Source organism: Poecilia reticulata, chromosome 14 (genome assembly GCF_904066995.2).
Source record: "Poecilia reticulata chromosome 14, P_reticulata-male-v2, whole genome shotgun sequence".
NCBI classification, from domain to species: domain Eukaryota; kingdom Metazoa; phylum Chordata; class Actinopteri; order Cyprinodontiformes; family Poeciliidae; genus Poecilia; species Poecilia reticulata.
In genome coordinates, this window is record NC_088843.1 from 11,879,481 (window position 1) to 11,907,459 (window position 27,979).

At 40.2% G+C, this 27,979-nt stretch overlaps 2 protein-coding genes across 4 annotated transcripts; one reads left to right on the forward strand and one right to left on the reverse strand.

Annotated features, from left to right (window-relative positions):
- The first annotated feature begins 419 nt into the window (after positions 1–419).
- LOC108166887 (uncharacterized) lies at positions 420–2,463 on the forward strand. Its single transcript, XM_017308642.2, has 4 exons — positions 420–677; positions 1,142–1,243; positions 1,531–1,710; positions 1,856–2,463. The coding sequence occupies exons 1-4, from the start codon at positions 522–524 to the stop codon at positions 2,039–2,041; spliced, it is 624 nt and encodes a 207-aa protein (XP_017164131.1). The 5' UTR covers positions 420–521; the 3' UTR covers positions 2,042–2,463.
- myo1ca (myosin Ic, paralog a) lies at positions 2,346–27,966 on the reverse strand. 3 transcript variants are annotated; one of them, XM_081615696.1, is made up of 35 exons: positions 27,849–27,966; positions 25,210–25,344; positions 23,841–23,954; positions 20,922–21,357; positions 16,445–16,600; positions 16,230–16,345; positions 15,132–15,330; positions 14,931–15,011; positions 14,622–14,801; positions 14,437–14,535; positions 13,669–13,782; positions 13,494–13,565; positions 13,294–13,413; positions 13,140–13,222; positions 12,461–12,566; positions 12,264–12,344; positions 12,101–12,192; positions 11,549–11,643; positions 11,395–11,441; positions 11,174–11,254; positions 10,924–11,029; positions 10,011–10,128; positions 9,821–9,934; positions 9,416–9,492; positions 8,744–8,812; positions 8,498–8,582; positions 8,249–8,408; positions 8,069–8,152; positions 6,806–6,899; positions 6,674–6,729; positions 6,465–6,600; positions 5,549–5,619; positions 5,377–5,474; positions 5,162–5,261; positions 2,346–5,026 (listed from the first exon to the last, which is right to left on the reverse strand). In XM_081615696.1, the coding sequence occupies exons 4-35, from the start codon at positions 20,937–20,939 to the stop codon at positions 5,000–5,002; spliced, it is 3,135 nt and encodes a 1,044-aa protein (XP_081471822.1). In that variant the 5' UTR covers positions 20,940–21,357; positions 23,841–23,954; positions 25,210–25,344; positions 27,849–27,966; the 3' UTR covers positions 2,346–4,999. The 3 variants fall into 3 exon arrangements, with proteins under 3 accessions (XP_081471822.1, XP_008425807.1, XP_008425809.1); XM_008427585.3 differs by lacking the exons at positions 23,841–23,954; positions 25,210–25,344; positions 27,849–27,966 and having other exon boundaries at positions 20,922–22,014; XM_008427587.3 differs by lacking the exons at positions 20,922–21,357; positions 23,841–23,954; positions 25,210–25,344; positions 27,849–27,966 and adding an exon at positions 17,185–20,892.
- Between the last annotated feature and the right edge of the window lie 13 nt (positions 27,967–27,979).

Consider the following 27,979-nt stretch of genomic DNA (forward strand, 5'->3'; position numbering starts at 1 on the left):
CTTCTCAACAGCAAAGTTCAGCGGAACTGCAGGACAGAAATAGAAACGTTACATTTTGCAATCTGACTTCATCTTTTTTTTGATGAATCATATCATCCTTCCTTTGTGGGGTCTACTGCCTGCAGGCTGCCTTGCAGAAGCATGCTTAGAAGCAGCGCTAAAAGAAGGCCGAAATGCTTCCTTCCACATTGAAAGTGTTTAGAGGAATTGAGACACTTCTGTTTTATGTGTGCCAGAAACAGCGGTATTGAATTGCAAAAGAAATGAAGTTTATACTTGGTAAGCAGATGTCTGGGGAAAGGCTAAAGTTGTGGTGTGGAATTTCTTTCAGAAATATTTGAAAACTCCCGTAAATGTGCAAAGTAACATCTGTTTTATTTTCTAAATTTGGCAGCGGTGGCTCAAATTCAGCTGCATGATTTGGTTCAGTGTTGTCCAACTTTGACCATCTTTTTTAAGAAAATGTAATCTCTCAAACGGGATTTTAGCTTGCAGCTCATTAACTCCTGTGTCTGTTCCAGATGCCCAGTTGGCGCGCCGTTTTCCTTCTTTGGTGCATAATGAGCTGCGTGGAATCTGCTCCTACATCGCCATTTGTCCAGAAAAATAAATACAAGAACTCATTTCGTCTCACAAGATCCACGCGAACCAGGGTGCAGAACCTTCTGAAGAAATATGTAAGTTAATTGAATCCCTCCCACAGTGGCGGTTCTGGAGCTAATTGGCCAGGGGGTCAGGGTGGGGTCAGAACAAAACAATAAAACAAAGGGAAATAAAAGCTGGACAATATTTTATTATTAAATATTGTATATTAAGAGATCTAGCAGATGAAAACTGTGATCCTATAGCAATACGGTTGCAACTAAAAGTGCAACAACTTAATTTTACGTTCATCTTTTACATTGTGAAAGTCAAAATTGATCCAAGGAACCAACTAGTTACAGTTTCTGTGCCAATGCATATAGTCATAAGAAATTTATTTAGTACTATTTATTCAGTTCAGGAGCCATAGGAACCAGTTCTGACCCAGTCAAAAGTCTAGAACTGCCCATCACAGCTCATCTAAATGTCTGTTCACATATGTTTTTTAAAAAAAATTTCTTTTGCTTTATACCTGACGAAAAAACTTTTATTTTCAAAGAAGGAGCAGCAGATGGGAAACGTACATTTCGAGGACCGAAGCCACAGCTTGAGAGATCTGCCTTCGCTTTCCACAGACTTCAACAACTGGCTTCAGCTGTCGGTAAGAGTCACAGAACAAATTCATGGAAAACAAAAATAAATCACTCACCGACTGTCACACTGTAAATTGTGACAACTTCTGAGAATTTCTAAGTCTTTTTCCCCCTAAAATTCTAAAAAGAAAAAAAGCCTGGTGACATAATCTGAAAGCCTCGTCTTGCAGGCCATAAAATTTAAGAAAATTTGAGAGGAATTCCCCTTTCAGAGCTGCAAGCATTTGTTCGGGCGGGTTTGTGCAAGACTCTCGTTATGCAACGGACCTGTGTTTGTCTCCTGTTGCTCGATCAGGACTGGGACCGTCTAGACGGAGCGTTCAGGGACATCCAGTCCTACTGGAGCATGCTGGAGAGGAAGAGGAAGCAGCTGGAGAAGGAGCAGAACATGCAAAGGACGGCAGCCAGTTTGCTTCAGAGCGTCAAACACATTCAGCTGGACTTACGGGACCTGATGAGCCAAGTCAGCAGTCAGGTACCCACATGTCCTACTGCCATACGCCCGTGTGTGTCGTTTTGTTTCTTGTTTGGTCTCGCTCTCTGTTAAAGTCCACGTGAGTTTTTAAAGGAAGTGACACTGCAGCTGGTCTGATGAACTTTGTTTTGCTTTCTTCCTCCAGATGAGAGCCGTAAGGAGTTCCTGGGTCAGACCGACACCTGCTGCAACGCTCCAGAACCGACAGAGGAGCTCCAGAACCATGTGGGAAAGCAGAGTGGAGGGTTACATCATTCTCAGGGACCTAGACCTTTACCTCACCAAACTAGCAAGGGACTTTCTTCTGCTGGCCTCCAAGACACACTTGTGACACAAAAAGACTGCTTAGACAGAAGACTTAGGACAAAAACTGAACCACCAGCCCACCAGCTATGGGATTAACAGCTGTATAACATTAATCTGAACATTGGATTACTTTTTTTTCAATGATGTACTTCTGAATATCCCAGGGCATTTTGGGGGTATTTCCCAAAGTTTCTATCTTTCCTCTAATTGGACGTTAGACACATGTCTCCAACAAACGTCCCAACATCCTGTTTTTCCACCACCGCCTCAATCTTCAGGACTTTCCAAAGAAGTATTTGCTATTTATTATTATATTTATTAATGTGCTATTTATTTTTAAAGTGGTTTATTTGAACATGTCATGAGCAGAGAAATAGTGTTTTACAGAGAGTATTTTGTACTGAACAGTGTTGCTGAAGAGTTTCAATAAATGAGCTGAGAAAAACAGTGAAGACTTCATGTTTCTAACATTTAAATAGTTAATAGTAGTTGCTGTAAGTCAAGGTATAAAAGAAGTCATGTTTCATATTTTCAGACAGCTCCAAACCAACAGCTGTGAAATGTTTGGAGTCAAAGTCCTTCAGTCTTGGTTATAGCGTCTGACCTGACGTTTGAGTAAAGGGTCATTTCACTGCTTTTAAAAAATCCAGACGAAAGTTGCTCAGCTCAAGTTCAAGATCTAAAAACAATTAAAACGGTCAAAACTTGGTTAAATTGTTACACATAAGGCTCTGATTTGAGACACTTGTATTTGTGTATACAGAAAAAAAAGAGTTAATCTTAATTATTTATTGATGCAACAAAGCATTGGCAAGTTATCGCTACCAAGATATAGATTTTAAAGCGTTTCAAACTGCACATATGTTTGGAGGTACTTTTAATGAGAGAAACTTATCAGAGTTTTATTTAGCGCTTTGAAGTGTTAACCCTTCCCTCCCACACGTCTTTCTTGATTACAAGAAAAGGCAAATTTGGCTGCTTGAAAGTAATTCTGGTTTTTAAAGACACAGATAAATGCTATATATTGTGAAAACTAATTTCAAAAACAGCAGTGAGGATGCATTGCGTCACTTTTATTAAGGTGAGAGAAAATATTTTAGCGCGAGTGTGATAAGGAGCATTTCTGTTACAAGTCAACAATGTTTTTCATATATTTTTAAGTATTAAAATAAAAATTACATTAAATAAATGGTGCACATAACATTATTAAAATAAGAAAAAACAACCTTTAATGTTAATTTAGCAACAGCACAAATAATTGTTGCTTCCGTATAAAAGCAATTATACGATATCACACATTTTACTTTTAATATGACGTGATATTTTTTACTCATTGTGAAAATCTCGTACTACCCCATGACTAATTTTGATTTTCTTTGTGTACATCTCTAATTACCTCTGGGTTTGTTACTGTTAGAAAAAGGTCTTGCCATATGTTATTGTTACTATCAATTTGACATATTGTGTTTAATTTCTTTGTAAATTCTTGTGTTCTTTGTGCATTTGGATTTATTTCTCTTGTATTTCTGTCTGGTCAGGGGTTTGTACTTCCTTTGGGTCTCAGTTTAATCTCATTTTGTGTCATTCTTCTTCTTCTTCCTTCAGTTTGCCTGTTTGATCTCTTCCATAGCCGTTCCTTACTCTTTGACTACCACTCATACACTCCACTGCTCCCCCAGTATGTGAACTCACTGGTTTTCATTGCTTTTTGCTGGTTTTCTTTTCGCTTCACTTCTGCCTCTGTGTTTTCCCCGTATTTGGATCCTTGAAGCTGCAGCTCAGACTTAGGGTCTCAGTTCAGACCTGATTATTCTAGACCAATTTCAGGCGATCAGAAAAATAATTTGTGATTTGTGAAACATTTATTCTTTCAATTCTGAAACACTTGTCAAATTGTTCTACAAATTGTTTACAATTATTTGTGTAACCTTGTTCTGTTGGCACTTAGACCATCTTATATGGAGTTCTTCTTGAAAACTGTCATTTAGAGAAGTTTAATCTGTACTAAATTATTCTGCTCTGATTCAGACTCTTTAAAACAATTTGTGTTCAGATGTTTTTATAAATCATATTTCTGAACACTTTAAAATTTAGACCACCTTTCACCTAAGGTTGTCTAAATATCAAAAACAGAGTACCGTAATTCTTATTTCTCCTTTTCAAAAACAGAAAAAAAAATGTTTCACAGATCATAAACTGTTGAAATCTGTTCAATATTTATTCTTTTCCACCCATGAAACATATTTCTTCTAACGTCTCTGGAAAAGGAGAGACTCAACATCAGTAATAGGACAATTTTAGTTCATGTCCTGGATATTTCTGTTTAGTGGTTCTTGAATCAGTAACTCAAATCTCCGTTTACACTTTTTTAAATCCAAAACTCTTGCCTGAGTTTTGTCCCACAATCTTCTCAATTTTTTCCATGTCACTTTTTTCCTCCACTTAACCTTCCACTGAGTGGAAACCGTCCTTTGCAAATATCAAGATTGTTCAGGAATGACATTTTGTGGCTGAGCCTGGGGGTTTTTAAATATGGTTTGCTGGACCTCTGCCAAGTCAGCAGTCATCCACATGACTGCGTGGGCTATAACATTTCTGTATTAAAAATCCCTTTTTGTAATTAATAGTACAATTTTCTGAGAAACCGAACTTTAGGTTTTCATAAAAGCAAAAATTATTCAAATTAACCTAATGAATAAGAATGCGTCGTTGTGTGTGGTCAGTCTTGTTGAACTGAAGAGTTGAATCAACTTTTTTTTTTTTTATCTTCTAATTTACTGAGATCCACCTGTTCATGGCATGATAAGTAAACAATGCTGCAGCAGCTAAAGTGTCGTCGATGTTGAGCTAGAGCTGATTTAAAACAGTGCAGATTATCTGAAAGCAGTGAAAGAGCCCTTAAGTGCCAAAATACGAAGCTTCAAATCTGATGCCGACTTCAGCATCATCCATCCTGACTATCTTCCTGCTGATTTCTGGATCTTCATGTGGTGCTGATCTGAGGGGCGGTCTGAAGAGGAAAACACAGTTTCAACATAGTCAGCTGGATGGAAGGGGTTTTTTTTGTTGGTTTTTTTTCATACAAAAACAGAGACTCCCTCTCACGCAGTATCTCTGCATGACCGGAGAACAGTCGCTGACTCACCACTAGCAGATGTCCTCTTTTGCCTTTGGACACCTTCAACTCTGAACCCCTGACGAAGTCTATTATCCCCTCCTTGGTTCTGGACACGCCAAACCGAATGCTGCGTTCCACGCCCCATGTAGCGCAACCAGGACAGAACGAGATCGAGAGTTCAGTTTGCAAAATTCATCACTCCAAAAGACCAGAGCAGTAAAAAAAATAAATAAGTTTCTGACCAGCCGGGGTTGATGTTGACGTAGTTGGTCTTGCTGGCCATCATGGCCAGTTTGGTCACCAGTTCGATCACATGGCTGCAGTGCAGCACAGCGTCGCCCTGAGGGAGGCACAGCTGGGATTAAACTAGCTGCGTTTTTGGTTCACATAGACAAGCAGCACATCCTGCTGTACCTTCTGCTTGTTATCCTCCCACGGCATGTGGAGAACAACCATCCCGTCGCAGAGAGAGCTCACAGAGATCCCTGATTAGAAGGAAAACCAACATTAAACTCGATTGACTGTAAAACAAAATTGTTTGATTTTTGATTCCTTTAACTCTAAAGGTTGCAAAACTCATATTTTGCACATTTTTATGCTTCCATTTGTGTCTGAGCTGATTCTAAAAACATTCCAAGCGCTTTTTTAAAAAAAAAGCAGAACAAATTTTGGGGCTATAAGTTCATATTTTTTGTTGACTGGAAAATAAGCAAAAACCTCCCATTTGTCAAATCACAATTAATCAGCACTGCACCGTTACAAAGAAACACAAGCTGAGCTCAAGGACGTTTGCTTAGCTGGTAGTTGTTTACTTACCATTCGGAAACTAAATGTTGTTTTTTTTGTTGCGCAGGACGCTTTACTAATGCTTTTCAAAGATGTGCGGTTCAATTCAAATCAATTCCAGTTTAACTGTGTATCACATTTCAGCAACAAGGCAGTTAAAAGTGCTTTATATCATACAGTCACCAATTGTGAAGCAAGCACTAAACATTACAGTTTGTCAAATGCCAATGGTGTTTTATAATTACTCCTTAGTTTGCAGCCATTTTCATATGCAAGAGTAAATGCTGAGTGGCAAGAGGTCCTAAAGCAAGCTCCTTCTTATTCTAAGATCTCACTACCTGCGAATGATTTTGTGCAGAAAATGTAATGAGCATGTTTTGCACAGCCAGTGGACCTATGCCAACCTGCACAAGGTACCATAATAGGTCTCTTTCTATGCCACCTTAACAAACATGAAAGGATAGTTCCAGAAACTCAGAAACATTTGTCGGAGGTTAAGAAAAAACCAAGATGTGAGAGGTCAACCTCTGCAGCTGGTTTTCACCTCTCAGAGCGGCGTAGTCCAACCTCTGCTTGATCTTGGTCCGGTCCACCAGCACTGCGAAGGAGTTGGTGAGGAGCAACTGACGGGGGCGGGGCTTGAAGCCCCTCCTGTCGTACTTTATGACGGCGACTCCATACTGAGAAAAACAAGGGATACATGTTACGGCCAGGGAGCGTTTGTTTGTCGTTCTTCGTCATGTTTAATCCCACCTGCACTTTTTCACTCCCGAGAGTCTGGAGGACTTTTAGGCTGACTTGCTCTCGCTCTGCGAAGCAACGGAAAGAGTCGGTGACAACTCTGCTCGTGATACGGAGTTAAACGTGGGATATGTGAAGGTTTACCGAGCCTGGTGTCCAAAAACAGCCTCCCAACACTGTGAGGATAGCTGCCCTTCTGATCCTTGAAGATCTCACTGGCTACAACCTTCTGCATCATCTGAAAGAAACACAGAAGTCAAGCAAAGTAAAATACTCTGAGGTTAATTTACACTGAAAGCGCGAGGACAAAGATGTTCCTGGTAAAGATGTGTCAAACATCCAGATTCTCTTTCACACTCTCCTCTCTTCAACTCACTCTACAGGGATTTTACAAAAGAGGGTTGGTCACAGAAGGAGGTTGTTAATTATGTCAGCTGACACATCTCTGTATTTATTTGCCATGTTTTGAATAAATATCCAGTTTTTCAGTTTTATGGAGATTTATTTGAAATCTCCTGCTCTCTGGGCCTTTGGGAGAGCAGCAGACCCACATCACAAATTACATCATTTTCATTATAAATATCAGACTATTTGTTAGAGCCAGCTAACCAAAGCACACTGTTCCAGTCAACATCCTACTGGTAACTTATATGGTATGAAAGAAAATGTTTTCTGTTGTTTGTGTTTGTCTGAAACAACAGAATGACATCTGGATATTGGCTGATGATAGTTGAGTCTTGGTTATCCCAAGACGACTCTTTGCTGCAGTTTTCTAACAATGAGCTTTGGAGATATTTTTTAACTACCTAATGTTTGTGGCAGTAAGATCAACTTGCATCCTCCTTCAGTCTTGTTTGACACAGTTCTGTCATTATTTAACTTTTTAATTATTAGTTGGACTACACAGCTCTGAAAAAAGTTACGACACCACTCCATCGAGAAAATCCTGCTTATTCCACCAAATATTGATTTCTGAACTTCTCCTAAGTTAAAACATTAGCATTGTTGTTTCTAAATGAATATGAATTTGTTTTCTTTGCATTATTTGAGGTCTGAAAGCACTGCGTCTTTTTCGATATCGTCTCCAAATAGATACAACATTGTTGCTTGGAATTTCAGAGGCATACTGTCAGTAGTTCATAGAATAAAAGAACAATGTTCATTTTACTCAAACATTTACCCATAAAGAGTAAAATCAAAGAAATGTATTATTTTAAGAAGCATGTTAATATTTACAAAAATTCTATTTTGTAGGAATGATCAGATTTTACCTCCCAGTGAACAAATGAACTCCAATGAAAAGTTGGATTTTTGCCCACCCCCAAATAAAAAATGAATCTATTTATTCTCTTTAATCATCTTTACCAGAGGTACCAATAATTGCTGGATTTGCTGCAACATGCACACCTGCTTCTTCCATTCAGGCTGAACTCTCCTGCAGTACTTGATGACCATGTTCCGCATGTGAAGCATTTGGAGATGCTCAGAGGCCTGCCGGGAATAAAACAGTATGAGGAGACGGTTGTATTTTATGTGGGTGTAGTGGCTTTAGCCAGCTGACGGACATAATGTTTGTATTGCTCTTACCTCGACAAGCAGGGCAGGAGGTGTCGGCCAGCTCTTGTCCAAAACGCTCCGGGGGAGAGTTTTCTTCAGATGTTTCAGGAAGTAGCAGCGCACATGATCCAGGAAGTAATCATTGTCGTCACAGTACTCCTCGTGACGGCAGATGAAGCCCTTTATGAACCTGAAATGAAGGAAATTATTTTAGAAACTGCTGTGGACAGAAAAAGGAAAACTGCAAAAATAATCCAAACCAACGCATTAGTCCTTCACCTGCGTATCAACTGAGCTGCCTCACGGCGCCTTTTAGCTCTCCTGCGTGCTTTCATCCCTCGCCACCCAGACTGGATCACGATCACTATGCAAACACACACGCGCGCACATTAGTCTTTGCTGAAGATAACGCATTAAATCAAAAACTCAGCTTACGTCCTCATAGGAGAAAAGTTAAATGTAGCTTCCAGCTGAGAGACACAACACTAAGAAGTTGTTAACCCCAGGGAGGACGTTTGTGGGGACCTGCATGTCTGATGCGCTGATAATTGGCTCTTTCCCTGTAGCCTCTCCAAGACTTCTGCAGCGTCACAGCTGGAGCAAAACAGAACAGAAAAAAAAAACACATTTTGGATATGAAATGTATGAAGGTGGTCCAGAGTTCCTGATTCACCATGGAGTTCGCCTTAAAGTTCATCACGTTGCTTAATGAGACCGGTTTATTGTGAATTAAATAAATATGGACAGAGGAATCAGTTTGCAATGTCCTGACTGATGATTGGCTGGCTGGAAACTCACACATCTGCACATTTTTCAAACCGTGAACCTGCCAGTGTAATCAGAGGACACTGTTCGGTGTGGATGCTGTTACTTAGGTAAGAGGATTCAAAAATGATGAATTTTTAGTAGCAGTGAAATGTTTTATGTTCAGATCTATGGGCACGCATTACTGGAATTTGAGCCCATATCAAATAAAAACAGTGCAGATCTTAAAAAGAAATCAGAATTACCTAAAATAAGCATCAGCAGGTCAAAGCTATATAAAAAAATATGATTAGATCAAAATCACAAAACTCAGATTGGTGCAGCTGTCAGGCAAAGTTTTTACAACTGTGACCTTTCTGGTCCTCTAATCAAACTGCACCTTACAAAGTTCTATGTGTGTCATGTTAACCTAAGATGTTTGTAGTCTCTTACCGATCTCTGGCTTTTTTGCCTCGAGGGCATCCTCCGTGGCGAAGAGAGTTTTTGGGAAACGGATGAAGATCTTTGACCTACAGGACAAAAAGATACCAAACAGAAGAGTGACACTCTGCTCCATGGAAATCAACTACACTCACAACCTCGACTCACATTTACAGCTGTGTCACATCTGAAATCGCTCAATCTACATTTCCTGTACTTGTCGAAAGGATTCATTGACTTTATGATGAATTAGATGTTGATAAATGTTTCTGGACCACATTGTGGTTTAACACCATTCCATTCGATCTCTGGCACTGCAGCAGAATTTAAAACGATCTGATTGACTACAGATTAAACGTGTGGTAATGAGCGTTGCCTTTTAGATCTGTTTTCAAAAACTCTTTGTCCTCTGTTTACCTGCCCAGCTTGTACTCTTCTGGTTTGTAGCCCAGGTGGTTCACCAAAGCAGAAACCCCATCAGCCAGTTTTCCGTTCCAGTTGGGCCACGTCTCGGGACACAGGGGCTTGTACCTAAGGCGCATTTAAATGTAATTTAAAATTTATCAGATGAACAGACTTTCAGAGATGGAGAAGAAGTGTGGGCCACCTCTGCAGGAACGCCTCAAAGCGACGGCGATAGGCGAAGCCAGCGCGCCGGACTCTCAGGTTCTCCATCAGACCCAAGTATTTCACCTGGTGTCTCACCAGAACTTCATCAAAACGTCCTGCAAGGGGGACAGCATTTTCATATTACATCTACTATGTCATTTAAAACACATTACCAATACAGTTAATGAGGAACATAATGATTTACACCAATTCTTCAAATTAAGCATGACCTAATCTTTTTTCTTTCAGCGATGGACCTGGTTTTCAGATCCACCGCGTCTGCAAGCTTTCAAGAAAGCAATCGTTCTTTATTAAAGAAGACATACACTGTACTGTAAAAACTAATGATCACCGTTTTTTTCTGACTGAGCAAATTTATTTGGGTGTCTTATTTGTGACCTGTCTCGTAAGATTCAGACTCCATCCGGGGTCCAGCTTCATTCGTGCTTATCAGTAAAGAGAAGTTTCCTTTCAGCAATCAGAACTCATTTGGATGACTTATATATAAGAAAACTGACGCTTACGCTACACTGTGTCAGATTTGTGTCCAACTTTTGTATGGCAAGTTACCATGGCAACTTTAAACTGGATTAGTGATGCTCAGTGAGGCAGGGCCAGTGGGAGTCAACCAGCTCGTACCAAAAGCATGAATTAAAACAGAGGTTGTCTGATGTGGCGTGGTTAAAATTACTTAACAAATCAAAGGTTGGATTTTTCTATTTTTGTGAGATTACATTTTATTCCTCTTGACCAGGGGTCAAAATAAATGTGGCACCCTACCGATATCTATAACCTGTTTCCACCATATCTCGTTTCTTTTGTTGCTATTTTTAAGATACGATGTGCCTCAAGTGTTATTTTATTGGAAACTAGTAATGTCCAAGTGATTTTCAGGAGGAATCTGAATGTACCTGGCTGCTTGGCATCATTAGGTTTGATACAGCGAATGTAGGACGGCTCTTTGGACATTAGGATCTCCATTAGCTTCATCAAGCTGTTTTTAAACTGGGAAGCAGCCTAAAAGAAGAAAGACAAAAGCAATAAACTGTGGCAAAATGTTGGAGCTTTGTTGAGAACAGAAGACTTCTGTGCTGTTTGATTAAAAAAAACGGCCTGAAATGTAAAATAAGAGCTGGAAGGCTGTGAGAAAATCATTCACACCATCTCTGGACGTTTCTGGTCGATCACTTCCTCCCTGCGGAAGCAGTGACTTAGGATCTGGTTTTCTGACTGGCACATGACCTGGACAAAAAACCCAAGCCACAAAACCACAAGTCAACAACGCAGGATGACACGCCCTCCCCTTCCTCTTCACAGAAACTATGAATAAAACCCTATCATTTTTAGAAAGGTGCTGCAAAGCCGTTTTACATTCTCATCACCTCTTTTAGATTCCTGTTCAGCAAGTCGTTGTTCTTGTCCAGAAAACCTGAAGAAAAAAAGAAAAACTGTTTATTATTAAATAATTAAGTCTTCTTTAAAGACTTTTCGTGAAATACTTGAATGAAACAACATCAGATGTTAGATCTATTTTACCGTTGACATTATAGTTGACCTCTCCTGCGTAGTGCAGCAGCCTGAACTCCTCCCTGCTCATTACCCTGCGAGTTTTTCCGTTCGCCAACTTGTGTCTGAAAGACATCCAGCGATATCAAGACAGAATAACTTAACGCTCTTTCAGATTTAACTCATTGCAACTACTCTGGCATTTGGGAAGTGGAGACAATTTTGGCAATCTTGAACAATCTTGTAGCGGAGTCATTTAGTCTGATTAAGTAGAAAAATGTTATATCTGAGTGGGTCAATGTGGGTCATGCTGAGTGAAACCTCAACAGAGTTTGGATTTTGAACAATGACCTCAAACGGAAAACAAAACTAGCTTCAGGACGGGTTTCCAAAGTCTAATACTCAGCCTTTTTCAAGATGTCCTGTATTTAAAGGCCATGAAATCAGCCGCTGTAATTTCTCACGAGAAAAATAGTCTATTGTCCAGAAATGATGGTATAAGTTTGTTTATTGTGTGTGGCGATGCAGTAATTTGCTATGGCACATATGTGAAACTGTACTTATGATTTCGATGGTTCGTACGTGATAAAATGGGGATGGCCGCCAACTGTGTCCTCCAGCTTCTCCAAAAAGGAAATATCACAAGTCTCTCCCGGTCTCAGGCACTCCTCATCCTGAAACAGAGTTCCCTTAGAGCCAGCCAGCGGCAGATGGAAAGAAGAGACAGTACGCAGCTCATACAAACCAGGATGGAGATGATGCCTTTGTGCTTCTCCTCTATCAGGTCACAAATGATCTTGTTGTCAAAGTACTGCACCGTCTCCCACTGTGTTTTAAGGAGACCGATGTTATGTCGCTGTGTGCACACAACTACGAACAAGCGTGACAAAGTTGTTTGTTTTGACGACTGAGTGGGGGTGGGGGAAAGAAAAATTGACTCACAGCAATTCCTTCTGTCTCATATTCCTCCTGCTCGGATCTGAGGGTGAGCTCTATGAAGAGCTGCTGCAGCTTCTCATTGCAGTAGTTGATGCAGAACTGCTCAAAACTAATGGAGGAGTTAGAATTACAGTATATGAATGACTATAGAGACATGTGAAGCAGATATTTGTTTACAAAAGACTTTTAAGAAGCGTCCAACACAAAGTGGAGAAATGAAGGTTAGCCCTTTCACTGCAGTGGAAAGTTGTCTTTTTATGTCTTTTAGTTGATTTTTATGTTACAAATGCACACAGACCACTGAAGTGGAGACAAATGCATCATAAAATACACTATCAACTACTGGCCATCCACTGCAAGTGCAAGAAACTTTTTTGTTAAATCCAATATGGCAGACAGACAAAAAAGTCCCAGTCCCTCCTTCTATTGTAGACGACTCTTGCAGGTAAAAAAATATTGTGACATCAAGTAACACCTAACAAACAATATTACTGACGTATTTTCCAAATAACAACTTTGTATTTGGAGAAAATTACAACTGATCACCTAGAAAAAATCCTAGAAATCTTTTTTTTTTTTTTTTTACTACATTTTTTTATGCCTTAAGAAAATCAAAAACACTTTGGAAAAAAAAATCCTGACACAAAAGATCATAATTCATGCATGAAAGGGTTAGTTGCACCTGTTGTGCTGCAAGACCTCAAAACCATAGATATCCAGAAGCCCAATGACCGAGGCGTCTTTGCTGCTGTGGTAGATTTCCTCCTGCAAATCACACATCAGTGTTAAACACACGTTGCAGTACAGCGACTGAGTTTCTGCAACTGTTCCTGCACCTTTAGCGCGAGCGACTGGTTGATCTTCTCCACCAACCAGTTAAAGGTCCGGCCGTACACAGCCTTCGCCAGTGCGTCACGGGCCGAGACGGCCTGCTCAAAATTTAGTGGGCTGATCATCTGTGATCCACAAAGACACGACAATCAGCACACAGTAAACAAGCCGCAGCCACAAGGATCGTGCTTGAGAGGACAACAACCTCCTCTCCTTTGGCTGTGAGCTTCTTGTGAGTGAGGGCCTCCTTCAGGGCGGAGCCATCGACACCCAGCAGCTGCAGGACAACAACGGCACATGTGCTCTCAGCTGTGCTGTTTTATTGTTTTGTTTTCCTGGCATAATTTAGCATGTAGAAATACCACAGTGACTGCTCTGACCTTTGCAGCGTTTGATAGCTGGGTCTCAGTGGTGATATAAGTTTCTCCTTCCTCCCCTTCCCCGAAGAGAGTGTTGCCCAGATGGAGAACGCTGGCGACAATGTTCAGCAGTTTCTGAGGCCAACAGATGGGACAAACAGCTGAGCAAGACACTGGAAACAACCAGTTTGGTTTAAAAGGTTCATGGAATTATAAATATTGAATATATTGAATCTGAAATAATATTTTCTTTTTTCATTTTAATTTAGTTGTCCTGTCTCTCTTTAGTTAGAATCCATCCAACACTAATGAAATAAGTGTTGGATTCTAACTAATCCAACACTTAGATTAGTAGTGTTGGATTAGTAGCATTGTGTCCTAATGGTAGGACACAATGCTACCATTGTGTCCTTTTTGTTTATCCCATAGAAATGCCTCTTCTTGTTTTTCTTTTGCATAGAAAGCAGTCATTTCTCAGATGCTCATACTCAATCTGGTTATGCTGGAGATTTCTTCCTGTTAAAAGGAAGTTGTTCCTCTCCACTGTTGCCACATGCTGGCTCAATATGAGGGATTGCTGCATTTCTGCAAAGTCAACAACTCCTTGCAACTGGCTGGTCTTCCTTAGATGGAAAACTTTTGATAACACTTTATTTGAAGGGGTGTGCATAAGACCAACATGACACTGTCATAAACATGACATAACATCTGTCATGAAGATAAAGAAGTCTTTATGAACGTTTATGATATTGGACCAGGCAAAGCAAGTTTCAGCGCCATGTTTGTCACCTGGACTTCCTCTGCGGTGAAGCCGATCACGTCCAGGGCCTTCCTCACAACTCTCCAGTTGTTCTTGTCACTTACGGAGCTGACTCTTGCACAGCTTCCCTAAAAAAAGCAATTTGAAAACCCAAATGACAACGCAGCTGCATGATCCTCTGTTGGACAGCAGGTAGTTTGGTGAGCTGCAGTACTTTAACCAGGTAGCGGTAGCTGTGAGGGTTCCTCTCCAGGTTCAGTGTGTTGAGCAGGTCGTCGTCTCCTCCGTCGAGGAGCTGATAGAAGATGTGGAAATTTCTTTCCCCGTGGTTCTGGTGCACCACCCGGGATTTCTCCAACAGGTAATTCAGGATGTGACCACCCATTGTTGCACCCTAGAAAAAACCCCCCCCCAAAAAACCATAAAGAGCATTGAGACCAGAAAGAAAGAGTTTGATTTTAATTGAGGGTTTAAAACCATCCCAGATGAATTGCCGTTCTACAAAAACAAAAACATAATTTACTTTGAAGTCAAACTGGATATCCATGTATTTCCCAAAGCGGCTGGAGTTGTCATTCCTCAGTGTTTTGGCGTTACCGAAAGCCTGCACAAAGAAAAATACAACACAATGGATTTGAAGCGTCTGCACTAAGCACAACTTAAAATAATTTGATCGACATAAAGTACTTAAAAGAAGTGTATGACGCCAAACAACGCCGCGCACCTCCAGGACAGGGTTGGACTGCAGCAGACGGTCACCGAGGGTCACCATGTGGTCGTTAGTGGGGCAGGTGACGGCGAAGTAGAGGAGGATCTTCTTGGAGGCCTCCGTCTTACCTGCCCCACTCTCACCTGAGATGAGGATACACTGATCCCTCCTCTCTGTTCGCATGGCCCGGTATGTGTTGTCTGATATGGCATAGCTTTAGGGAAATACAAAATGTCACAAAAGAAGCTTTAGTGACAAAATGAGATAGAAAAAAATAACTCAAAACAGCAGGGTTTTTTTCTTCTAATGGTCAGTTTAAGACTTGAAAATATATTTTTTTTATATTATAGGAAATTAGATTTAACACTCGTCAACTATCTGATTTGACTTTTGCCGGATTTGATAGTAAAGGCCTCAAGGGTGCTGATTTTTCTCCTGTGACTTTTTTGATCTACCAAATATGATTTATTTTTCTAACAATGACAATAATTTTTTTAAAGAGAGACAGCTTCAGTTTTCCTTCTGTATGCGTCATGTGGGCTCTGATCGAACCACAGAGCTAAAAAATCTCCACCTAAGCTGGTGGAGATTTTGCAGAGAGCAGCTGAAACTCTGTCTGCTAAGAGTTAAGATGTTTGAAAACAATGATACCATGAAATATCAATGGAGCGCAATGTGTTGTTTTTCTAGAATTAGCCTATTTCAGTGAGATACTACACTGAAATTTGGTATCACACAGTTGACTGTTATTAAAAACTTGGATCAGCATTAAGGGGAAACAATCTAAATTCAAACTCTGCATTTTTTTATTATATTTGATCAGTAACACGGCCTTTCTCTATCTTTTATGCCAACGACAGGTATTGATTTTTGGGACAACATGATGATAGAAGAGTGGAAATTTTTTTTCCTGAATATCGTTCAGCCCTAATCTTTCATAACTACATTTTTATTATTGTTATTATACTTAAAAATATAACAAGGTGTAAAGAGAAAAGAATACATTTGATTTTTCAAGAGTCGGAGGGACAGAAATAATGAGAGCAGTTTTCAGTTTCTGATATTCTCAAGACAAAACATTCAATAACAAAAGAGGAACACGCAGCGACTCACATGTGAGGAGATATTTCATAGAAGCTGACACCTCGGTAGCGCTCCATCTGCTGCTTGGAGTAAATCTCCAGCTCCTTGTATGGGTTCACCGACACCAGCACCGAGCCGATGTACGTCTGAGGGGAAGAGAAATTATAGTCAACATAAACATCACAAAGTGATTTTTATGCTTCTTTTTTATTGCAAAGTATTTGAAGAGAAGTGGTTGTAGGTACATAGATGAGGTTTTCCCTGAAGCGTCTCCGCAGGTTCTCTATGAAGGTGGCCTCGCTGTTGTAGTTTTCCAGCAGGACAAAGTCCTGCACTCCGACCCTGTCCCGGGCTGTGAGGGCGCTCTCCATCACCAGGCGCACTCGCCCTTCATCCACCTCCTGCACAAACGCGGTCATTATTCATTGGGGTTGAATAAAGCAAATGCAGTTTTGTATTTTACCAGCAGAGGGCACAGAAGCACCGGTTTTATCTGAGTCATTCTACATTTTCTCAACTGTGACCACACCAACATCTGGTGCTCAGAATAAGAATATATAATAATAAGAATGACCTTTTCAAACTTAGAAATCAAATCATACAGGGGCACAATAGCTATGTAATTTTAGATTAGTGAAACTTTTATAACGTTTTGCTTACAGATTAGTAAAAGTTTCACCTCTCCTTCCCATTGTTAAACAGTGGAGCCATTTGAAAAATCCTAATGACAAACGCAGAGGATAAAATCTTCTGTTGTGAAGTTGAGATTACGATGTATGTACAGCAGACACAGCGCTGCGTCCCCAGACAGGATTTAATCAGCACAGCTTTGACAGAATGTGTACATATCAACTGCACCACGGTGGCAAACATCACAGAGATATTCTCGATATTCTCAGTTTGGCCTTTTAGTAAGACCGTGACCACGCCAGCCCTTAAATGCAAGCACAAATACAAAGAGGCGTTCATATCAGTCGATACTTACCGGTGATGGTAATCCAGAGACGTAATTTAGGGTGAAATTGTTCCACCACACCCCAAGCAAGCTAAGAGCACACAGTGTTTAGTACCAAAAGGCTTGGTCATGAGAGAAGTTCTTCTGTTTCACATTCACAAAGGAAAAAAAAAAACAAGCAAAAAGTGGAACAAAGGGGCTAGACTTCCACAGGACTTCTGTTTTTCATGTGTGCAAGAGTCTCTCAGGGGTCTCATTTGGCCTGTTAATGCTGCTAAGAGGTCATTATCTCTGGACCCTTGGTGCAGGAAAGTCCATACAAAAACAAAAAAAAAACACAAGAGGACAACAGTGGAAGAGAGCCAAGAGCAGAGGAAAGTCAGCAAACACTTCCACCCCAGCCCCTCCTCTAGGTTTCACCTCAGGAGTATTGTTCCACCACTTGCAGGTGGCCTTCCTACAGATAGTAAATTCAGTTCACTGTCAGATTTTTTCTAAAGGATGAATGTAAGGAATTCTGAGATCACACACCATATTTTCTTTTCCACAAATACCACAGTCGGGGTTCCAGTGATACCCATGTGAGAATGTGACGTTCGCGTGGCGATGCAGATAATTCCAAATTCCTGTACTGATAGGCTGCTGGGGAGTGACACACATTAAAAGCTACAGTATCCAATTTGTAGAAAAAACACAGGCTTACCCCCCTTGAGTTTAGAATATTTGATCTTTTAGAGACAAAAATCGTAATCCTTTGATCCAAATGGTCACCCTTAGATGTAAAGCAAAAGGTCAGAATGTTGAGGAACAAACAGGGAACACAAAGACTCAAGGAAAGATGCAGGAACATCTGTGAACATATTCATAGTTAACAAAGCTCCAATTAAATTCAAAACTAAAAAATACTTTATAGATCTCAAATGGAAATTAAATGTAATATTAAATGAATGAAGAAAATGTATAAATTCTTCAACTTCACTTCATGGCTTAAACTCGGACGTAGTTTGATGTTAGATCAGAGCCATGACTGCAAACACATGAAAAAGCTGAGAAACGGAAAACGCAGGTTTACATTAAGCTTCAGAAATGGCAACTCAAAGAAAGTCAATCAATTTAATTTCTGCAAATATATCCAAATGTTTGTGTGTGTGTAGAAATCTGAACTTGCATGAATACTGTTGACTCAAAAATTTAAAAAAATTTAAAGTCTACAACAAATAAATTCAAATCAAAAATGGCTGTATGTGAAGTTCACACCAGCAATGTGGGTCAGAGTTAGGTTGGCTTAAGAAGCAAACAATATACGTACTGAACTGAACATAAAATAAAAATAAAAAATAAATAAATAAAAACAGCCAAAGTTGAAAGAAGAAAAATCAAAAGAACCTCAGAAAGTCTAAAGTCATGCTGCTCTAAATATTTATCCTTTATGCTCTTTACAAAATGCAGCATAAAAAAATGAGGGATGACTCATGACATTTGCAGTCCTCTGCAGTACGTACTTGGCAGACTGCATGTATACAGTGTACAAAACGTCTGACAGTTCTGCGTAAGGCTGGAGGAGCGAAATCCCCTTTGCTTTAATTCAACTCCAAAACACAGCAAAACACTCCCTCCAAGGCCCTATTAATTTCAAGTCATGAGTTTACTTTTTGTCTCGGTTCCAGGAATTGCATCACTGGACCCAAACAACTTCCAGCAATAAGAGGCCTTTATCCAGAGCTACAGTCATGGCCAAACGTTGAGAGACTGACGCAAATCTTGTTTTTAACAAGGCAAAAAGTTTTTTATGGTAGCAATTTAGGTTGCTGTGCAGTGCAATCAGGTGAAATGGAGTTACCTGCAAAGTTAATTACAGGGCCAAATTCTAATTTTGGCCCTGCCGCAAAATGACCTGCTAGCATCTTTTCAACAATCGTTCTCAAGTCGACTTAAGAAGGAAGTTGACTTCACTCCGTTATTCTCATTACTTACAGTGCAGAACTTGTTAAAAATGTCATCAAGCAAGTATAAGTGAGGCATTCACTTTTAGACTGGTTTTAAGAAGTGCTGCACAGGACCCAGTTCTGGCCAAGCAAAACATCAACATTATGAAACTGGACAGCAGAAGACTAGAAGTAGAGGCACTTTCTCCAGTGAAGAAACGTTGACAGGGACATCTGGAAAAAGGGTTGAATCTTCCCACGAGTCCCGTTCCATCCCAACAGAGAAGCATCCTGAGACCATTCAACAGTCGCCTCTTGTCTGAGGAAGTCGGTGGACTCACTTTGCCTTGAATAAAGAATGGTAACAAAACATCCTCTAAGAGCAACTTCACCAAATGGTGCAGGAAAGGTTTCACGATGAGTAACATCTTTCCCAGCATGACGGAGCGCTGTGCAACATGGAAAAAGTTAGAACCGACTGGCTCAGGGATCAAAACAGGGACATTCCACTCTAGTCTTCAACACTGCAAAAACACGAAATCTTACCAAGTATTTTTGGTCTGGTTTCTAGTCAAATATCTTAGTACACTTGAAAATAGGCAAGACTAACTCAGAAGTAACTTTTCAGCAAGATATAGGAGCTTGTTTTAAGTCAATAATTCCTTAGTATTGATGAAAAAGTACTTGTTACATTGGCAGGTTATTTCACTTATATAAAGACATTTTCCCCCCTGTTGTAGTTTAGTCTTATTTCAGATGTCCTAAGATATTTGCACTAGAAACTAGACCAAAAATACTCAGCAATAAAGAGCCGCGATCGTGCGACTTCAAGATGCATCCCTGATTTGAAATAATTGAATAAAATGGGTGCACTGCCTCCTAAGCATGTCATCAAGTCCTGTAGAGGCCAGGACTTCTGGCCTCTGCAGGCCCCAGGCCCAGAATGTGCTGTCAATCCTCAAAAAGTGAACAGACAAACTAAAACACTAAAATCCTGTCAGTTGTCAGTGTTGTAGTAGGAATGGGTCACCATCAGTCAGGATTTGGCTCAGCAGAACAAACTAATACCAACACTCCATAAACTTTTGTTACTCATGAAACTTTCAGGATTGGTCCTCAGGAACACCTGACAAAAGAAAGGACACTGAAATGACCTATGAAAAGAAGTGAGGATTGTCTTTATGTCTCTTTGGCTAAGGTACCCTGGAGACCTGAACACCGGAGGCGTAGATGCAAACAGAAAACACTTTAATCCCTACTGATTTTATTGTCAGAGAACCGGCAGAGGCATGCAGAGACGGCGTGCTCTGGTAGGCGATGCTCTCTGCAGGGTCTGACTCCGACTAGCAGAGATGGTTTTGGTGGAATTTGTAAGTTTGTAGGTGCAGCTGGAGTGACAGCCAGCGAGGAGCGCTTGGAGGAGAACTTGGCTCCAGGCTCCACGACTGAGCTCTGCGAGGCCAACTACATACAGATTGCATTCCTTATAAGGCTTGCCCCTCCACCGCGTCCTGGAGTGAGCTGGTCTTCTACCACAGCTGGTTCTCTCTAACGCTAATGTGCTGGAGGCTGAAACTGGTGGAGAAATCCCGTGTTTATCCAGCCCTGGTTTGAGTTAAAGCCCGAACAAAAACCTCAGCATGTACACAAATCACAAGGGTGGAAAGAGGAGTCCCGGAGTGAGTCACTGGTCCGCTTTGCTTTTTCCCTTTGTGCCGTCTCCGTGGTAGTTCAGATCTTTAGTGTGTGAGTGCCAAACAGTCTAAAAACAGCTGAATCCAAACCTGTATGCAGCAGTGAGTGTTGCAAACACAACAGAGAGCATCAGAAAGTAGATCTTACCCTGCTTTGGTACCTCATCCTGTCCTGTTAGCGCTGGGTGGGGGGGGGAATACAGCGGTGGTTTCCCCTCAGCGGAGCACTCCTCCTCCTCCTCCTCCTCCTCCTCCTCCTCTCTCAAACAGACTCCTCAGCTGCTCCTTCTCATTCACCTTTGCCCACAAGCGACACAGCCCAACAACTTGTCCACTTTCTCCTGGTCTTCTTGGCTTCCTCCCTCCTCGTAGTCCGGATTTCTCTCCCCCCCTCCCCTCCTGAGAGGACAGAGCACACACACTCAGGCCAGAATGCTCTCGGCTCCTTCTTGTTTACACCTCCGATCCATCTCGCCTGTGGCAGGTCAGAGTCGGTGACCGCCGCTGCACGAGTTCCTTCTCTTCTCCTGCACTCAAAGCTTTGCTGCCAGAGACAAGGGCAGGAACTCCACTCACACGTCACGCTGCAGGGAGAAGAAGGGAGGAAAAAAAAGAGGCAAGGGAAAATATGCTGTTGGTTGCTGGGGAAAAAAAATTAAAAAGAGCTTGAGAAACAGAGAGAGCTGAGAGGTTCTGGAAAAAGTTACTAACGTCCCCCAAATTGCGACGATGTAATCAGAGTTTAGCTTTAAAAAAAAACAAAAAAAAACAGAAATCATATGATGAGATCTCATTACATTCCTTCTTCTTCCCTCCCCGTTCGGTTCGATCCCCTCCCTATTTTCTCCCGCAAGCTGAGACAGATTCACATCCACTGGGAGTTGTGGAAATGTTTCGTGAGCAAGACAGCCCATCTCCTTGTGGCTTTCCCCTATTGACAAATCAGCTTGCACCAGTTAAAAAAAAGATTAATCAGCAGATGTGATATTAGTCATGGGAACGGTCATAAATCTTTGGCACATGTGAATTTAGCGTCTGTGCCGTGTGTTTGGGTTATAAAATTCCTATGTGATTATGCTTCTTTCCACTTTGGACTTTTTTTTTTTAGGGAGTGCAATCAAGGCCAGTTGCCCCGTGTGGGAGAACAGCTCCCTCTTCTGGTTTCTCAGCTTTCTTCTCGCTTTTACTCTCTCCTCACATCTCTCACGTTCCCCTGCTGGCATCATCAAATATCCAGAGCTGAGGAACCTGAGTAATGCTACCTGGAGAGACAGAGACACTTTGCCTATCAGTACTGCCAAGCTTTAATGTGTGTGTGTGGATCTTTAAACAGGCAGAAAAACACTAACTGAAAGTAGATATTTGAATAAGAAATGGGCAAAGACGCGTGCAATTATATACGCTGCTTTTAAAAAGGACTTGGATGTCGTAAAACCAGCAGAAATTGGCTTTTTTTTTTTGACAAAACAACAGCAACAAAAACTGACTTGAAAACTGATTTATACAAAATAATGATCTGTAAAATAACATGAAATAATGAGTAAATATTCACTCCATTCTTCCTGGCAAAACTGTCCAAGCATTGTCAGGGATTGGCTGTGAACAACCCTTTTGAAGCCTACAGCAAATTTTCTATGTGACTAAGGTGTGGGCTTTGACTAGGCCACTTCAGAACATCCACCTTGTTGTCTTTGAACCGTCTCTTTGCAGCTTAAGTTCGATGGTTTGGGTCAGAGAATAAGTGTTCTCTGAAGCCTGCAGATGGAAACTAACTGCCCTCCAGGATTTCCTGGTATTTTGCTGCATTTATTTTCAATTTTACCTGTCGAAGCCTTCCAGGACTTGCTGCCAAGAAATGTTTCCACAGCATGATGTGATGTTGTCGCCAAAATGTTTTCACATTCGTTCCGTCCGGCCATGGAGTCTCATTGTCTTTTATGAGCTTTGATATGAGTTTCCTTCAGCCGTGGTTTTGTCACTGCCACAAACACATAAAGCTTGACAGATGACAAACGTGGGCAGCAATGGTTGAATGCAGAGTAATTCTTTACTATGCTGAGGCCTTCAATGAGAATATTTTGGGATTGAAACCCAAGAAACCAGCCTTAAAAAAGTTTCTAGAAGAGCTGTTGTGCTTTATGTCCTACATGTGCAGCCGTAGTGACACAGGCTGAACAAACAGGTGGTATTTAACCAAAGTAACCAGCAGATGAGCTCCAAACACAACAGAAAAGCAGAGTTTGATATGGGCGACATGGCTCACTGCGCAGGGTGGGATGGGTTTTGGGGCGGCATGATCACTGGAAAAATTGAGAGGAACAAAAACGTTAGCTGTTCCTCAAGCTACTTTTGTGTTATTTATATGGAAGCCAGTGGGATGGATGGTTTCGAATTGTTTTGAGGCCTCTTTAAATTTTACAGCCGGCTGTGATCTTCACTCACCAGACTAAATGTCTGAGGTTTAAATAACATAAACCCTTTTTGAAATGTTGAGTAAGAATGTCGCGTAGCAAACACTATATGTTCGCATGTCATCAAAGCACTTTTAGGCAGGAATAAATATGGGATGTCATAAGTTATCTCTCACCAAAAAAATAAATAATTGTACTAAAAAGTTTCATTAGTCCTTTTCTTAAGTTCTGTCAGGTTATGTTACTTGATTTTTTCATATTGTTAAAATGAATAATAATTATTTATTTGTCCAAAAACTTTGGAAAAACACTCAGGCGTTTGTGGGGTTGTCTTATTTTTCACGTAACCATATATCTGGTTTTCTTTCTGTCGCCCTCTACTGCTCTAGAACTTTCTATGTAAAGCGTAAATACAGAATCAAATATTCAAAATTCTTCTAAATCAAAATTCTTCTAAATCTTTCTCAGGCCAGTGTTTGTTTGTTTAGTAGTTTTTTGGGCAGAACCATCACTCTACGTGGAAGTCGGACATATGTCCCTTTGTTCCAGCCTGTCAACACAGCACCATTTCTTACTGGTTTTCCTGACATTTTACCTGTAAAAATGTATTTGCTCATTAAAACAAAACGTCTCACTGGAAGGTCAGTCCTTCTCACCTTAGACGTGTTATTGTCTTGCCGGGTTGTTTTCGATCACCGTTCCGATCTTTGTTTAGCTGTTCCTGTGAGAAGAATTTCCTTCCTTCATGCTTCCTGATGTTCAGGATCTTCCTTAAAGAGAAATACCTCATTCATAAACACATCTGCACTTTGTGCCTCTCAATATTTTGTAAAAAAAAAAACAGTCATTAAAAGGCAGAAAGGTTCATGGAGGTCATATTTACCTACTTTTTGTCCAGATTGGTTTCAGATACACGCATCATGTTATTAAAACTGGCAACAAATCCTTGGTATGCCTCTCTATCTGATTTCAATTTAAGATAATCTCATTATAAACTTCAAAACTAATTCTGAACATCTGACTCAGGAAGAAATCCAAAGATCCCAGCAAAGCTTTCTTGGCATAAACTTCCTTCTTTTCAATATATTTTTTGCATAATCTCATTTGTTTTAATCTCAGTTATTCATATTTTCATATTCAAACCAATCATCTGTCAAATATCTGGTAGTGAAGTGATTCCCCAACCTTGTGTTTCGGTTTAAACCCTGCCTCACAGCTCAGTTTCCAGCTGCAGTCCAGATACACTTTACCAAGCCAAATATTTCAGTTTTTTTTTTTTTTTTTTTCCTCCTCTTTCCTGAACATTGTTTACCATTTATGAGCCAATCGTGAAGCTGTACTGTGGAGGAAAAAAAAAAGAATATTTGAAAGATGCTCAGACATTGTACCTTACCAGCAGTAAATGTTGATTATTCGCATGGTATAAAAGACTTTTCCCATCCATTGTCTCCCTGTGCAGAGCTCCCTCAGCGCCCATCTGTTGTCCCTTTCACCCCGTTCTAACCTTTACTGCCTCTCATCCCCCAGATCCCTGTTACATAGAGGCTCCTTTATACATCGACTGAAGTGTAAAACAAACCTCCGTAGAGCCATGAAGCCATGAAGAAACTTGTTTTATGGGGTAAATATAACACAATCATAAAAATATAGATGACGTGAGTCAATTTTTCCTTTACGATAAGCAAGAAAAGAAAAATACTGAGATAAATCAAATGATATAAACATGCCAGGAAAATAGTATGTGTGTTGTATTCAGCCTCATGGCTCTGCCTAGTGGATGTAATATCAACTACATGGAGTGATTCCTATCTGGGTATTTTATTGAAGGAATGACTTCACATTATTTCTGGCTTCCCCAAAAAAGCAAAAAACAAATCTATCCTAAACATTGAAGACTGCTAATAACCAAGGTTTTCATTTATATGCAGTAAAACTTTTTTTTTTTCCGAGCAAGTGTGTCAAATTACACTTTAAGGCTAAAACATATCTGACACATAATTATGCAACTCATGCAACGGTGAATACCTTTTTTTTCCCTCAAAAAGCTCCGGGTTGTCTGCAGCCGTCCGGAGCTTGCCACGGCTTTGGTAACTTCTACCGCAAAGCCTGAAGCCTGGAGAATGTAAAATTCATCCCACCTGCACTACCTGTCAGAAATCTCTGAACACAAACAGAATAACAAAACACAGCATAAAAAAGAAAGTTCACGAAAAGAAACATGCAGCGGATCAAATCTAAAAAAGAAAAAAGAAATTGATCTTATAAAAATCCTCAGTTTAGAAGGCGATGTGAGCTGGATTGTGGCGTGTAAATCCACCAGGAGGCAGCAAGCAACAGTGAAGGTAACAGTAATCAGATATGATGTTGATGACTGATCTATTTAATGGCTGATGTTAGATTGGATCAGCTCAGCGGTCTGCACAGAGCCTCTCCTCCAATCAGATCCAAGCATTTGTCCGTCTGGCTGATCCAGTTTGGCTGCAGCCCCATCAAAGGTGGAAGAGCAGTGGTGTACGGTCGACAGCTAATGAATATTTATTAGACTAAAGGGAACTGCAGGGAATTACCCTTTCAACAGTGCACTTCTTTATAGAAGTGGTTTTCATTAGATTTTTTTTTGCTTTCCCTTTTGGTTTCTCTTTCCTTTATTATCTCGGATTGTTTGAAAATCGTCGAGACTCCGTCGTCTTTCTGTTACCTTAGAAATAAGTTAACCCAAACTGCTTTGGTTGTGCGACACGTATCCCACTCAGCAAACAATAAAGATTAATTTACAGTTATTTACTAAATATTAGAGACTCACTTTTCCATCATACAGAAAAGTTGATACACAGGCAACAACCATAGCACCGTTCTTACACGACGTAATTCAAAATGCTTTACAGAAAAATAGTAAAGATGAACATTTAAAACAAAAAATATATTAAAATAAAAACTTTTACGTGTCATATAAAAAGCAACTTAGAAATATTTGTAAGGAATTTGTACAATATTTGCGCTAAGAATATGATGCTAACTGTGACTTTTTATTACTCGCCGAATCGACCACGTACTATAACTTGACATCAAGTAAAGCTGAGGTAGCAGTCACTTAGACTCAGTGTTTTTTGGCCAATTTTGGGAAAAGAATTACAGTAAAATCAGAACAAATGTGGAGATTTGTTGATTTTGTGTGAATTTCACAGATATGTGGAAAACTAGCGGGACTTATTGATGTAATTTGGAGTCTAGAGGGCCACATAAAAAGCTACGGCGGGCCAGATTTGGCCCCCGGGCCTTGAGTTTGACGTATGTTTGCAAGCTCAAATTTCTAATTGAAAAAGTTAATTTTGTAAAAGTAAAAGAAATTGCAAAGTAGTGTGTAGAGTATCGACCTATATTTAAAGTATTTAATGCCTAAAGTTGTTACTACTCTATGGTTTGTTAGTTTAATAGTTTTAATTCTAACTCAAATAAGTTATGGTGCCTCACAAAGCAAGACTGAGATCATTTCAAAGTGCTGCTATGGGGCTATGAACAAGATTTCTGACAAATAAGAGCAGCTTAATTAATACATTTCTCTAACTTAAATTAAAAGTAAAGAAAGGTCTGTGCAGGATTTCCATTTTACATATTCTTTGATGCTACTGGACAGAATATGTCTGTTTGTTTCTGCGCTGGCCCTTTAATGACCTGTCAAACTAATTAGGGCCTTGCTTCTCCAAACTGAGGACAGCATTCAGCGCCCTAACAAATAATTGCCTGTCTGATGCTGCTCTTGCACTTTATTAATTCTAATCTCCTTAAGTGCCTCCTTAAAACCGATTAATCATTAAAAAATGTCAAGAAACCTATCAGTTGTATGGTGTGAACTACATCACGATTGACTAATTCAAATTTGACACTTCTTGAAAGCTCAGGATAAATTAAGCGTTCTGTAATACTCAGTCCTCTGGTTTGCATTTTCAAAATTTAGTTCCTGATAGTATTTATTTCAACTTTAATTATACATTTTAGAGTACATAATTATGTTTAATGCCACACATCAATGTGTTATACACAGACTACTTGTATTACTATATAATGTATTTGCTAAATTTGCTGTTGCTGCTAAGTTCCAGTTGAATATTGAGCCTTGTAAATGTATCAGTATTCAAACTCCTGTGCTTTGTGGAAAGTTTGAATGACTCAATAATTATCTTTGGTGTCAAAGGAAAACTTGTGTACTTCTTAAAAGAAATGAAAATGCACTTTTCAGATTTTTACATAAGTAATAGGTTCTACTGTTGCATCAAATAATAAAATAAATGAAGATTAGTGGTAATGTGACAAAACATAATGAAGTTAAAGGATAATGAGTGCTTTTTAAATGTACATTTAACTGTTGGAAGCCAGCATAGGGCAAGTACACGCATTTATTTCAAACTGTTATCTTTCTTTTGTGTCAATTTTCTACAAAAACAAAACCCACAACGGGGCATAATGGTGCAAAAAAAATGTTCAGCTTTTCTCCAAAAGAAAGGAACATAGTCAAATTGCTTTAATAATATGCACTCGTAATTGGACAAAAATAACGTCCAATGCAAGTTTTGCATTGAACAATAATGACTAATCGATTGAGTTTGGGTCAGAAACGGTGCAAAAGGCATCGGCGTGGTGGAGAGTTAGAGCAACAGAGAGCCGACCTGCTGCAGTTGTGTGAGGGCGCCGCTGGGTGAGACTGAGTCCCTCTCTCGGCTGCTTCGGTCTCCACTGCTCCCTTTTCCCAAAGAAAAGAAGAGGAGATCTAGGTCCGGGGAGGAGGAGGGCCGCCGCC